General features: G+C 47.1%; 1 protein-coding gene across 2 annotated transcripts in view; it reads right to left on the reverse strand.

Moving 5' to 3' along the window:
* Positions 1–388: 388 nt before the first annotated feature.
* The window catches only part of Alpk2 (alpha kinase 2), a 120,001-nt gene continuing 106,625 nt past the window's right edge, over positions 389–13,764 (reverse strand). For both annotated transcript variants that reach the window (XM_047526676.1, XM_047526677.1), the window contains one exon: positions 389–1,269. In XM_047526676.1, the coding sequence (XP_047382632.1) occupies positions 1,062–1,269 (208 nt within the window). In that variant the 3' untranslated portion in view covers positions 389–1,061. The remainder of the gene's footprint in view (positions 1,270–13,764) is intronic.

The raw sequence follows: 13,764 nt of genomic DNA on the forward strand, positions 1-13,764 counted from the left end.
TTCTTCAAATTCCATTGTGAAACAAAAAAATCTCATCTATGGTCCCTTTTTTTATTAAAATTCCATGCTTGAGGAGAAGAGTATTTTAAAGCTAAAGAAGCCAGGAGTCTTCTAGTGAAGCCAACTGCCCCTGTACGAGGGCTGCACACACGGTCCCCTCCAGTTTTTTGCTTTTTCCAGAATGTGATATAGGGATACACGGGGAAGGAGACTCACATGTGGTCGGGAAGCAGGATCCCTGTGGGCTCAGGCCAGGATCGGCACCTGCCTTCCCCTGCAACACGCCGTGGGTCAGCCCTGGGTTTAGGGAGACCACATATAGGGAGCAGAGTAGAAGGTGATGGAACCTAAACTGCAATGTAAGAACACAGGAAAACACAGACACAAATATTTTGTGCTCCAGCAAATCTATTAGGAAATTACTAAATTACAAGTCCTGGGGGAATGTGAAATACGGCACAAATTCCAAAGAACGAGTGTCTATGACGACATATGCAACTTGCGCTTTCTGTTTAAACATGAACTGAATGAAACAGAAAACTGTCCCTGGCTGTGCGAAACATGATGGGAAGTGGCTTCGAGCTCTAGAAGCCACCTCCCGCAGCGACAGCGTCATGGACACTGGTACAGCAACTTGACATTCATGATTCTGTTCCCATCGCAGCTGGATATGTCTGGAAAGCCCAAGTTAGGGCAGGGACGGGAAGCAATGGGGCTATGAACAGACCCTGCTCAGCACCAAGTCTTTGACAACAAAACCACGTGCAAACAGACAAAGAGATACATGATGCCAAGTCTGTACCACCGCTGTGTGTACAAAGAGTGGACTGTCTTTGACGCTGACAACTGATGCAGTCTCTCCACAAGTCTAGTCACAAATCTGTTCCACGATCACTTCAGCAGACGGCAGGTGACAGGTGTAGAAACATCTTGGGGCAGAGTCCGGTGGGAGTAACGACAGCCACACACTCTGCAAGCTGCGTGTTACAGTCTCCTGTGTGTGTGAGTTTCATTCACAAGCCCGTGTGCTGCTAGCTGGAGGCCCGAGCTACTGAGGGGTCCTAGCTTTTCTTTTCTGCGGGGGTCCCGGGCTCTGGCTTCTTCACTGATATCTGAACTTTGCTTTTCCCGATGCTTGGCTTCTTGGGTTTCTGGGTGTTGTTTTGAAGGGATTTCAGCCCCAGCATTTTACAATACTTGTTACACTGGTGCAGTGCTTTAAACTGATCGATGAAGGTCATGGAACAGTTGCCTTTAAATCCTTTGTACCTGTAAGTTTGGGGGGGAAAGGAAATGGATTTTAAAACAGGACACTTCACCAGTTTAGAAAGAAAATTTTGAAAGGGGACACTGATGCATGAAAAATATGCTTATTCCTGTTTCAGGCAAGGATGGCCATGTGGTTGACACAGTATTAACGAGAGATAAAAACAAAGATTGTGGGATTCAATAAAGACAAAGATTCACTGGTCTACACAGGAAGGGTCAAAATCACAAATCATCCCAGCAGGCCAGGTGGTCAAGGTGGCAACGTGCCAGCATGTCACTCAGTCGTAATGACCAGCACTGGACCATTTTGGTGAAAATTAGATTCCTTAGTGACCCGAAAGCCACCCATCCCATCCAGATGTTCTGAGTAAAGAATTCTAGAACTGTGGGAGGAATTATTTAGTTTGGACCCTTCAGCTTGTAATTAAAGGAATCTAGACTGAGAGGTGGGCCTGACCCAAGAAAGCAAAGCACCTGAACCAAGAGACGAGAAGAGAAGAGATGAGATGCTCAGTCTTCCTTCTGCAGCAGAGCTGTCACCATGCGTCCCACCTGTCCCCAGGAGGAGAAGAACCTGGGCCTTCATCTCCAGCTAGCTCTAGGAGAACGATGCTGACCCCTTCCTTGCCCAGCAGTCGTCTCTGGCTGCTACTTTTGGTCAGGGCCTATACTACGCTAAACTGTGACTGCATTTTTCCATCTCAGTCATGGCAGACTAGCGTGCTCCTTGAATGGACAAGTTCCCAGGTCCCCGAGTCTCCCTGTCCACCTGCAGATTAACAAGATCCATCAGAAAAGCTGGTTGAAAGCTTAGACCTCCTGGGCTCTTGGCAGAATTTCTAAGGGTAGCAGAATATAGCTACTTGTTTTGTAGCTAGAAAAGTGACCCTTTGGGTCTCTCTGCCGGCCAACAGAAAATTCCCATATTCCACAGGCACCGACTCCAGGAACACCCCCTGAGAGAAGAACATGGCCGAACCAGAGCAAATGTGCACACCTGCCATACACTTGCCCGCGACTGGCACCTCCCTGGAGCGGTCTCCTCCTCAGCACAGATGAGCTCCCTTGAATGCCAGAGGAATCTGTCTTCACCATGCAGCATTGTAAACAAACACTTAGAAGAACACGTTCATACCTAACGGTCCATCTTGCATTCACGTGGCCCCTGCCCACTGATGCATTCTGCACGCTGCCACCAGACTGACCTCTACAAAATGTGAGTCCAGCCATTCCCCTGCTTAAAATTCCATTTCTGTTAAGATGAAGACAAAGTTCCAACCCTGCCTGCAGTGCCACTGGCTGGCCACCTCCCCCCACCCTGACCTCCTCTCAGCCCTGGAAGTGACCAAGTTGGTGTCTTCCAAGAGTCTCTGCCTTGCTCATTCCCTCTGAAGGGATGGGCCTGCCTCCCTTCCTCGTCCTTCCCATCTTTGGTCCTCCACACGTTTCACTTCCTCTAGCAAGCCTTCCTGACCTCGAAACCAAGTCACACCCCCAGCGGCAGGCTCACCTCGACCTCACAGCATGCTACACACACAATCTGACGTCGTCAGCGGCGGAGTCGCTTAATCTCTGTCCCTCCCCACACGGCAAACCCACCAGGGTTGAACAGAGTCCAGCACCCTCTCCTCACTGCTCTGCCCCCAACACCCAATCCAGGGAAACTCAATACGCAGAGGATGGTCAGAAACAAAACCAGGGGTGCTTCTAATTTGGGGGGTTGTTCAAAGAGTTTTTTCAATGTTCTCACGTTGTCCTGTGTCTGTGGTGTGTCCTTAAAAATAGAGACATATGTGAGGAAGGGACAGCTACTTTCTGCCCACCCCTTCTCTACAGTACCCAGCCAAGTACCATGCTAGAGGGGACAGGTACAGAGGACAAGCAAGCCATTGACCCCAGTCACTTGTTGTCTAGGGAAGAAGACAGATGTCACATCATTATGGTGACATGTGATGCAGGGGAAGTACTTACTGCTGGCTTAGTAAGACACGAAGCCTCTCTGATCTGCTATCGGTTTTCTCATCCCAAATGGAAAGAGTGATGACACCTAGCCATAGGGTTGCTGAGAGGATGAAGCAGAGAATCCACACAAACCACCCAGCAAAACCACTCCCTCAACAGGACCCAGAGCTCAGGCAACAATGCCAGGGAGGAACAAATGGGATGACAGCAAGTGAAAAGGCATCTGTGCAGCAGGGGAAACAATTAGGAATGTGAAGAGGGAACCTACAGAACGGGAGAGACATCTTTGCCAGCTACTCTTCTGACCGATAATTAATATGGAGAAAAATAAAGAACTCAAAAAACTTAACACCAAAAAGGCAAATAACCAATTAATAAATGGGAACTCAACAGACAGGTCTCAAAAGAAGACATTTACAAATGGCCAACAAATATGGCCAACATTGAAAAAATGTTTAACACCATTATAACTCGGGAAATGAAAGTCAGACCTACACTGAGACTTCATCTCACTCAAGTCGGAATGACAGCCATCAAGAATTCCAACAATAATAAACGCTGGCAGGGCTGGAGAGGAAAAGGAACACTTTTACACTGTTGGTGGAATGGTAAATCAGATGGTAAATCGAAGTCAACAGAGAGGCTTCTCAAAAGACTAAGAATGGAACCACCGTATGACCCATCTATACCACTCCTTGTGTTTACCCTGAAGAATTAAAGTCATCAAGCTGGTGATACATGCACACACATGTTTATAGCAGCACAATTCACATAGCCAGATGATAGGACCAGCGTAGGTGGTGGAATAGATAAAGAAATGTATATACTCAGTGCAGTTTTATTCAGTCCTATAGAATGAAATGGTGTCATTTGCAGGAAAATGGATGGAATAAACTAAATAAGCCAAACTCAGAAAGTCAAGGGTTGTATGTTTTCTCTCATGTGTGGAAGCTAGAGAGAAAAATGGTTGGGGATCTCATGAAAAAAAAAAAGAAAAATCAGTAGAGTAGAGGAAATAACCAAAGGGAGGGGAAAAGGAGAGAAGGGGGAAATACTGAGGAACAATATTGACCAAATTATGTTGTTCTACTGTGTGCATATACAAATATGTAACAACAAATCCCACTATTATGTATAATTGTAATGCACCAAAAAAATAAGGAAAAAACCCACCCACCTAAGTACATGACACATAGCAAAGATTGAGTTGATATTGGCCATGTTCTTATTATAACCTTCACTGTTGTGATTGGTGCAGCTGCTGAGGTCTTCCTGTGAAGGGATATTGAACTTGAGATCGGAGAATGAGGGATTTTCCAAGGAAGGGAGAGAAACAGGGTGTTCCCAGCATACAGAGCCATTGACATAATTTGCAGAGCCCAGGGCAAAATGAAAAGATGAGTTTCCTGTTCAAAAATCATGAAAAATTCCAAGAGAAAAACAAGAGAGCATTAAACCACACACAGAACCCTTCCAAATGTGAGGCCTTGGGCTAGCGCATGAACTGCACACCCACAAGGCTAGCCCTGCAGGGGGAGAGAGTTCAGGCCATTTCTAACTAATAGAACCAAACACAAATTGGTAAAAAGAAGTCCACAGCACTGGTGTGATGTGGATGCTGTAGCTGGTATGAAGAAGTTGGGCCTCCTTCATCGGCTGGTAGAAACCATCCACGTCAGCACACCTGGAATGTGTGGGCAGTGGGACCAGGCTCCTCTCCCAACCATCCAAGCTGGGTTTATGCTCTTTAGGTGTGAAGGCTCTTTCCTTTCTGGAGCTACAGCTCCATCCTGACATGCTTGCTACAAATCCAGCTGCCTCCTCCTCTACCCTGCTAGGGTGTGCTCTGCCCTGGGGAGACCATAGTCCATTTCTTTCTGAAAAATGACTTGGCCTCTATAAGTCAAGTTCATTTTTGGGGGGGAAAAAAAGAAGAAGTCAAAGACAGGAGTTGAATCTAGCAGGGTAGGAAAAATTCTCCTGCTAAGCATGTCATTTTTACATCTCAATCTTTCTCTGCAGGAGACCCCAGAAAAGGTCAAAATGCCAGCCATTCTGCTCTTCCTGAGCACGCCCTGGAGACACATGAGGCCAGCTGCGCCTGCTTGTCAGACACTGTGGTAGCCTCTTCCCCTCTGATGCTGCAGAGGCCTCACTGCCTCACACCATCCAAAGCATCTCAGACAAACTGGGAATGTTATGGACAGGGGCAGCATCCTGGTTCAAGCACATCAGAAATAAGTACTGGTCATTCATGTCAGAACTGCTTGAGGTTTTTAAAACTTTAGACATCTCATCTCTGCAAAAGAGAAAAACTACTTTATGCTTATCCCAGAAAGGTCATGACTTCCTCCTTAAGCATTGCCTTGTGACTAAGAGGTAATGCTGAGTAACAAGTGAGCCCTTATCTAATGGTTCCTGGCTCTGGAATGGAAAGAGCAAAGTTTGCTCAGAGGAGCATGACATCTGGGTAGCCCAGGGAAGCCCAGATCTCTTCCGGGAATCCAGGTCCTTCTTTTTCCTCTACTTAACCTTTTGCCTTATATCCTCAGAGAATGCCAATAACAGGCAGCAAAGACTCAGCTGGTTTGACTGTAGATGTCTATGTATGGGCTCAGTAAGGCCAAGGGCCAAGGCATCCCTGCACAGTCTAGTGGGCCCTCTCCCAACCTCCAGCTCCCTGTGAGTCCCAGGTGGAATGTAATCACTCTGGAGCCCTGTGGGACTCCATGCCACAAGAAGGAATTCCTCCAACCTTATCCATGCTCTTCCTAGAGTTTTCATGGAATTAGTGATGCTTCTGCACTTCTCCTCTCCACAGACTGTGATCTTTCCCAGGACGCTCTGTTATGCTCAAGATTCCTGTCTAGGGCAGGCTTTTTCTATTAATATTCAAGAAACAAATGAATGAATTCCAGCTTAGTTCTCAGATACTTAATCTTGCCCAGCGTGGGTTTCCATATCACATTTCAATACATTTCTTTCTTTCTCTGTATTAGTCTGTTTTCTGTTGCTATAACAAAATACCTGAGGCTGGATATGTTATAAAGAAAGAGATTGATTTGGCTGATGATTCTGGTGGCCAGAGGATTCAAACATGGCATCAGCATCCAGATAAGGATCCCCTAGCTGCATTATATTATAGTATAGAGAAGTTGAAAGAGAAATGGTTAGGTTTTGAAGGGGCCAAGTATTTGGGGTAGCCTTTCTATATAACAACCCACTCTTATGAGAACTAACTTATTCCATGAGAGCAGTATTAATCCCTTTTAGGGCCAGGCCCCCACAACCTAATCACTTTCCCCCAGGCCCTGTCTCTTAAAGATTCCACCACCTCAACACCACCACACTAGGGACCAATTTTCCAACAGGTGAACCTTTGGGGGACGCACTCAAATCATATCCAAACCAGAGTATTCCCCATCTAATGTTGGCCTCTCGGGTAAGAGCAAACTTCTCTCCCACAGCTTTTACATATGCAGACCTTCGGACATTTTTGTTTTGGTTTTTGGTTTTTGCTTCCCAGCATCTACAGAATTAAGACTCCTTCTCCTTAACTTCATCTCTGCCTCAGTCAAGATGTTGGACCTGTGCTTTGACCTCTTGTTCTCTCAAACCAGCAGCCATTACCATGGTCATTGCCCTTGCCTTGGAGAAAAACAGGGTGATGTCCTTATGTTTCTAGACCAGTTAACCCTAGACTTATTCAAAGGACATGAGTTCAAGTTCAGCAGGCTCTCATCTACATAAGCAATGGGAAACACAGCCCTCCAGTCTGTGACCCACTTTGCATGCTGCACATGCCATCTGCTGCCCTTGAGATTGGAGGTGACCACAAATCTGGACATTCATGACAGCTCTGCAGCATGGCCATTGCTGCAGAAATGCACGGCTGTGTAGATGTTTGGGGTTGAATAGCATCTCCCAAAGTCACATCCTTCCCAGAAGCTCAGAGTGTGCTCTCATCTAGAAATAAGGTTGTTGCGGATATAATGACTCAGAATGAGGTCATCCCAGGATAGGCAGGGCCCTTAATCCAGTAAGACTCGTATCTGTATAAGAAGAGGAGAAGAGGCAGAGGCACATGAGAAGGTCATGTGATGTGTGAGACAGAGATTGGGGCGATGCACCCACAAGCCAGGAACACCAAGGACTGGGGCACCCAGCAGAAGCTGGGGAAAAGGCAAGGGGCAGCTCTCCCTCAGCCCCTCCGGAAGGAACTAGCCCTGCCAACACCTTGCTTTCAGACTTCCACTCTCCAGAACTATGAGATGATAAATTCTTAATATGTTAAGCCTCTACACTGTGCTGAATTGTTATGGCAACCCTAAGAAGCTAACACAATGGATTCAAGAGTGTGGTTTTTGAGACTTTTTTACATATATTTCCATTTTTAGAAACCTCAGCTCTGCTGAATGGGACTCAATTTAACTATCTTTAACCTCTGTAGCATGATTTTCTAACCCATCTTTTTTTGTTTGTTTAACTAGTCATCCTCTCAGAACCCCAGAAGTTGAACAATAAATATATTCCTGGATGGGAGTGGTGCATGCAAATTGCCCAGGGATCTTGTTAAAATGCTGGTCTGGATCCAGTAGGTCTGGGGTGCATTTTGAATTTCTGCATTTCTAACAATCTCAGAGTGACCCAGGGCCTTACTCTGAGTCACAAGGACAAAAACTACTCAAAGTATTGAGTGATCTCATAGCATTCTCATTTGACCTTGCACAGGTCTCTGTATTTAAACCAGAACACAGATATAACTTGCAGCCTCACCAAACAACATAATAAAGTCACATTGACATTCCACTTGAGAAGTTAGGAAGGTAGGGAGCTGTTTCCACAGTCCTGCACTCACTCAACCAAGAGCTGACATTTGCTTTGTGTTAGAAGTTGTGCAAGGTGATTTCTTGCTGGAAAATGATTCCTCTTTCCTCTTACCCTGATAAGGGATGGCTCAAATTTGCAGACTCACAAGCAGCATCACTGAGCGGTGTGGACAGCCTTCCCTCAGCAGGTTTGCTCCCAGCTTCCCTATGCAAGGGATCATCTTCACACACACCCAGAGAGAGGAATGGGTGGGAGCCAGCTGCAGAGCTGTTCCATTCTGGCCACGGGGAAGAAAGCAACATTCTGCAATGGCTTCATAAAGGCTCACAGCAAGAAAACTAAATGAGGCAAGAAAAATCCATATAGAAGGCCCCCCATAAGCTAATAACTCTTTCAGAAGCAAGCTGGAAGCTGTTTATAACAGTTTTAGTTCAATATCCTTTCTGAAGAAAATTTTAATATATAAGAAGTGCCTATAAGGTCAAGGAATTCCATTTGAGTGTGCAGATTAGGAATTTAAGCAAAGCCCTTCCTTGGCGTATGTGTACACATATACTATATGGTATATACTATATATATATATAGTATTTGGGTCTAGAATGTCCCCCATATACTATTTGGGTCTAGAATGTCCCCCAAAGTACCATGTTAAGGACTTGGTTCCTAGTCCATGGTGCTAAGTAGTAGAACTTAGCACTTAGAGGTGGGGCCTACTGGAAAGATATTAGGTCATTGTGGACATCCCTTGAAGTAAGTATTGGTACCTCATCCCTTCCTATCTCTCTTTGCTCCCCAGCTGTTTTGCTGTTATGATGTGCCACATACTTCCACCATAATGTTCTGACTTACCACAGACCCAAAGACAATGGGACCAACCAACCATGGACTAAAATCTTCAAAACTGAGCCAAAATGAGCTTTTCCTCTGCTTAAGTAGAGTATCTCGGGTATTTTGTTATAGTAACAGAAAGTTAACTAACATTTGTGTGTGTGTGTGTGTGTGTGTGTGTGTGTGTCTAACATTGTGTACATGTGTTTAGAATAAAACCAAGGTTGGATTTGTGCATTTGCAGGATAGATTGTCACCTATAATGTGAGAGGTTTCCCATTCTGGAAACATCTAGTAATTCCTGAAATTCCATCAAATCCCATACCTTTCATTTCTTCATCTATATTGATTCACTCCTTCATTCAGTGGGCACCAATTATATGTCAGACACTCTAGGAAAACTAGAGGGGATCATTGAGCTCCGTGGCTCTTTACCAGACACTGCTATCCTACAGGCAGACAGACACATCAACTGGTAACAACAGTATTCTGTGATAAAATGCTGTAGGACCCCAGAAGTTACGAGTTTTCACACTTCCTCATGGATTCTGAGAAGGTACCACAGCTGACGATGGCTCAGGGTTCATCTGGCTCAGCACCATCAGTTCACAGGCACACTGTGAGCAAGAGTTCTGAGGAGGGCTGAGTTTGGAGGACCCTTGTGAACCAGCTCCCGCTTCACAGCCATTTTTTTTTCTGTGAATTGGCTGTTCCTAAAAATATGTTCCAAGAAGAAAGAGTCCCACAAGATGCTTTGAAAAACAACATTCTGTGATGTAAAGTCTGTGAGAAATGCATTGTCATGTAACCACATCAGTGTTTTCTAGAAAAGTTGTGTTATGAGGGTGTCTACAGGGTGACCTTCTCTTTGGATGGGTGACCTTCAGCAACTAATCTCCACAATCTCCATGGGAACTGTTACAGTTTAGATATGAGGTGTCTCCCGGAAGCTCATGTGTGACACAGTGCAAGAATTTTCACAGGTGAAATGATTCATTTATGAGCACCTTAACCTAATTGGTGGATTAATCCACTGATATGGATTAGCTGGGTAGTAATGGTAGGCAGGAAGGGTGTGGTTGAGGGCAGCAGGTCTATGGTGGGGTGTGCCTTTTAGTTTTATATTTTGTGTCTAGTGACTGCAGTTCTCTGTTTCCTGACTGTTCTCTCTGTTCTGTTTCCATGTCCTGAGCTGCTTTCCTACACCACAACCTTCCACCATGATGCTCTGTCTTACCACCTTGGGCCCAGAACTGTAGAGTCAGCTGATCATGGACTGAACTTTTTTTGGGGGGTGGGGGAGGTACCAGTGATTGATACTAGAGGCCTTTAACCACTGAACTACATCCCTATCCCTTTTTATATTTTATTTTGCTAAGTTGCTTAGGTCCTCAATAAGTTGCTGAGATTGGCTTTTGAACTTACGATCCTCCTGCCTCAGCCTCCTGAGTTGCTGGAATTACAGGTGTGTGCCTCCACAACCCACTCGAAGGAACTTCTGAAACCATGAGCCAAAATAAACTTTTTTCCTCTGTGTTGTTCTTGTCAGGTATTTTAATAACTGTGATGAAAAAGTTGACTAAAACAGGCACCCAGTTCCAGCCCCACCATCTCTCCCTGGCCTATTCAGGTAGCCTCTTAGTGGTTGGTCCTTGCTTCCTGCCTCATCCAGACAGTGTGTTCTCCCTTGGTTACCCTGAGTGTAAACTGGATCAAGGTCAGGCAAGAGCTGGAGTGTTCCATCTCCCTTAGTATAAACCCTGGGCTTACAGGGCCCCTGTCACCAGCTCCTGCCCACTCTCTGCCCTGATCATCCACTCTCAGCCCTATGGCTCCTCCCTCAGCCTCGGCCTAAGCAACAGCCTGGGCTGCCTCCATGGAAACCATCCCTGGTCCTTTCTTCCCTCAGCCACCCAGCTGGAAAAAAGCAGAACACTGTAAGTTTCTTCCTTCTGCAGAAACATGAGAGAAAGGAGGAAAGAAAGAGCATCCCACCCACTGGCAAGATTATCCAGAATCCCTGCACACTAGCAGGGCTCCTGTTCTTGCTGCTTCTGAAGACACCCCCAAACCATCTCTGTGATGAGAGCCCTGAGGAAGAGAGCAGAGAGAGGCCCTGGGGAGGGGAAGCAATCATCCACTGAGAGCCATTCTTGAGGTGCCACGTGTCCTGTCCCTGTGAATATGCAAGAAGCATAGCATAAAGTCCACTCCCTGTCTGAAGCTGAAACTGGAACTGAGGACAAAGAGCCAAGGAGGGGACAATGGAAGGACTCCCCTCAAATAAGCATCCTGAGATTCATCCACCCAAGTCCAGGGTGCTGGTTCCTGTCCACCCTCATTCCACCAGCAGCAGGGAGCCTCTAGGGCCACAGGCGGAGGGCCCGGGAGGAGTGTGCGGTCCCATAGGTACCGGCTGCTGGAGATTTACCCCCTCAGAAGATGCCCTGGGCAGGGCGAGGGTGGGGGCAAGGCCACATTTCCAGGGTATGGCTGACTAGACAGCGCTAATGCCAGGCCTTCCTAACTGACAAGTTCCAAAGTCCTCAGGAAGGGTGTCCACTCCTCCAGAACAGCGCTCCGTTATTCCCCTTCTTTCCTCTCCAGAGCCTCCTGCCCTTGTGCTTCCGGCAGGTGTCAGACTCCCTCACACCCACACACCACCTCCTTTCCAGCCTTTCCTCTGGAGACAGACCCACTGGGTCCATGCCCTCTGGAAGCACCTTCCTCTTTGATCCCTGTCCCCTGCTTCCCCCTGCCCCCACTGCACTTGGCTCCCACCTTCCCCCAGGCGATGATACCGGTCCCTTTTTTTTTTGACATCTCCAGTCTTCACCCTGTCCTGTCTGCTCAGCGCCCCCTGTGCCCTCCTCTCGTCTCCCTCCTACTGTCTCCCAGCCTGTTTGCAAGGGGCTATCTCTAGCCCTCAGGCTTCCCTCCCTTTCTGTTCAGACTTGTCTCTGAAACCATATAGCAAATGACAAGAAGCCATCCGTGAGTCTCGTAGGACCTGGGAATGGACTGGGCAGGGGGATAACAAGGCAGTAGGGTCAGGAGTGATAGGAACCCCACGGGTACCCACTCCAGTCACTTCAACAGAACTGTCCTGTGGAAGGCTTCAGGGCAGGGGCCAGGAGACGGCCATGCTACCTCCGCCTCGGGCTCTGTGGGACCTTAGAGACTCCGATCACACACCGGGCCTTGCCAAAATGGTGAAATGACCGTTGTTCCCTCACGGCCTCCAGACTTCCTTGATGACAACGACTGGCCAGATAAATCAGCCCAGGGGCCCCCAAGTGCCACAAGAGTATGATCTTGTCAGATCAAATGGATGCAGGCCGCCCTCCAGGGCAGGTGATGACGGTGGCAGCCTAGGACAGAAGAGACCTAGGGTCCGAAGTGCCGGTCTCCAGGGCATTAGGCCTGTGAGACTGGTCCCCAGAGGCCTGGCATTCGTGAGGCAGCTGAAATACCTGGTGTCCCACAGTGACACGGCCCTGCTGGGAGACACGTTCAGGAGAGCTGGGAAATTGTTCTAAAGCCCTTTTGCCCCCCCACACACACACCTGGCACCTTCGTGTACTGCTTTAAATAGTCTGCCCAGCGTCACCCTCTCTCACAGAGCCTTTCTAAGGGTGTGGCCTTGAAGATGAGACTCCATTTCTTCCCCTCTCCAAGTCAGTCGAGGCCCTTTCTCTCCATATATGCTGGTGAAGCAACTGGGTGGCCTTCATCCCCTCCATTTCCCAACTGCCACTCAAAGGGTTACAGTGGGCTGCTCCTGGCCCTGAGGGTGGAACTCCGGCTTGGTGAAGATGAATGTCCACTGGAAATTTCCTTCTTTCCTTGGCTTGGAGGACCAAAACTGGGCAGGCAGAGGCCAGCAGAGCCTACCTTCTCAGCACAACTATTCCCCAGGTGTGTCTGCCTCAATATGTAGGCCTCTGTCACCGCACCTGTGCCATTCCACAGGGAAAAGCCTCTCATGATTCTGTCCAGGGTCTCCTGAATGTGGTTTCCATGTCAGGGATGCCTGACGCTTACCATGCATCCTTAAGCCTCATCCAGTTTTTCTTCCAAGGCTAGAAAGTCCCAAGCACTGATGGGTGGCCACACAGAGGAGAGTCCTTGCTGGCTATTCATATCCATCTTGTTTTGGTCAGTGCTTACTGATGGGGAAGAAATCCGCCCAGTTTTATTTGTTTTACTCAACCCAGCAAACATGAAACTGAGGTGGCGGGAGGTTGTTTTGTTTTGTTTTTGTTTTTGTATTCTTTTGTTTGGAGACTACAGAGGGCAAAGTATTGGCTCTGCTGCCCTCTGGTGGCTGAGTCACTATCCCGTCTTTTCCCCAGAACTCAAGCAGGCTGGAAGAGGGGTGGGTTTTTGCAAAGTCCCCTCTGACCCGTGTGGGTCTCCTCTCCGGCACTCGTTGCTTTAGAATGGTTTGGGCTTGGTTAAGTTAGGTTTTCAAGATAGCAGGCTTGTCTCCCTTAAAGAAACTGTAGGTGGCTGAGCCATTTCAAATCAGCAGCATGTTCAAAGGTCCAGTTAGTATCACAAGTCTAAGTGGAAAATAGATTGCTGGACGTCAAAACAGTCACATTTTGTTACATGAAACTTTTGTACTCAACACTGCCAAAGATGAAGAGTGTTAGATCTAGGTGATTCGCCTCCAGACATGAACACTATCGCCCACTCCTAGGAGAAATACAACATGTTTCCGTTTTAAGGATCATACTACCAAGTAAAGTTGAATTAAAATGAGTAAGTTATGGCAGTTCCCTATTTTCTTTTTGAGATTATAAGTAACTTATTTACTCCCCAATTAGCATCACAACCTTGAACTTCATTAAACAAGAGAACAAGGCAGCC

Source organism: Sciurus carolinensis, chromosome 15 (assembly GCF_902686445.1).
Source record: "Sciurus carolinensis chromosome 15, mSciCar1.2, whole genome shotgun sequence".
In the NCBI taxonomy this organism is placed as follows: domain Eukaryota; kingdom Metazoa; phylum Chordata; class Mammalia; order Rodentia; family Sciuridae; genus Sciurus; species Sciurus carolinensis.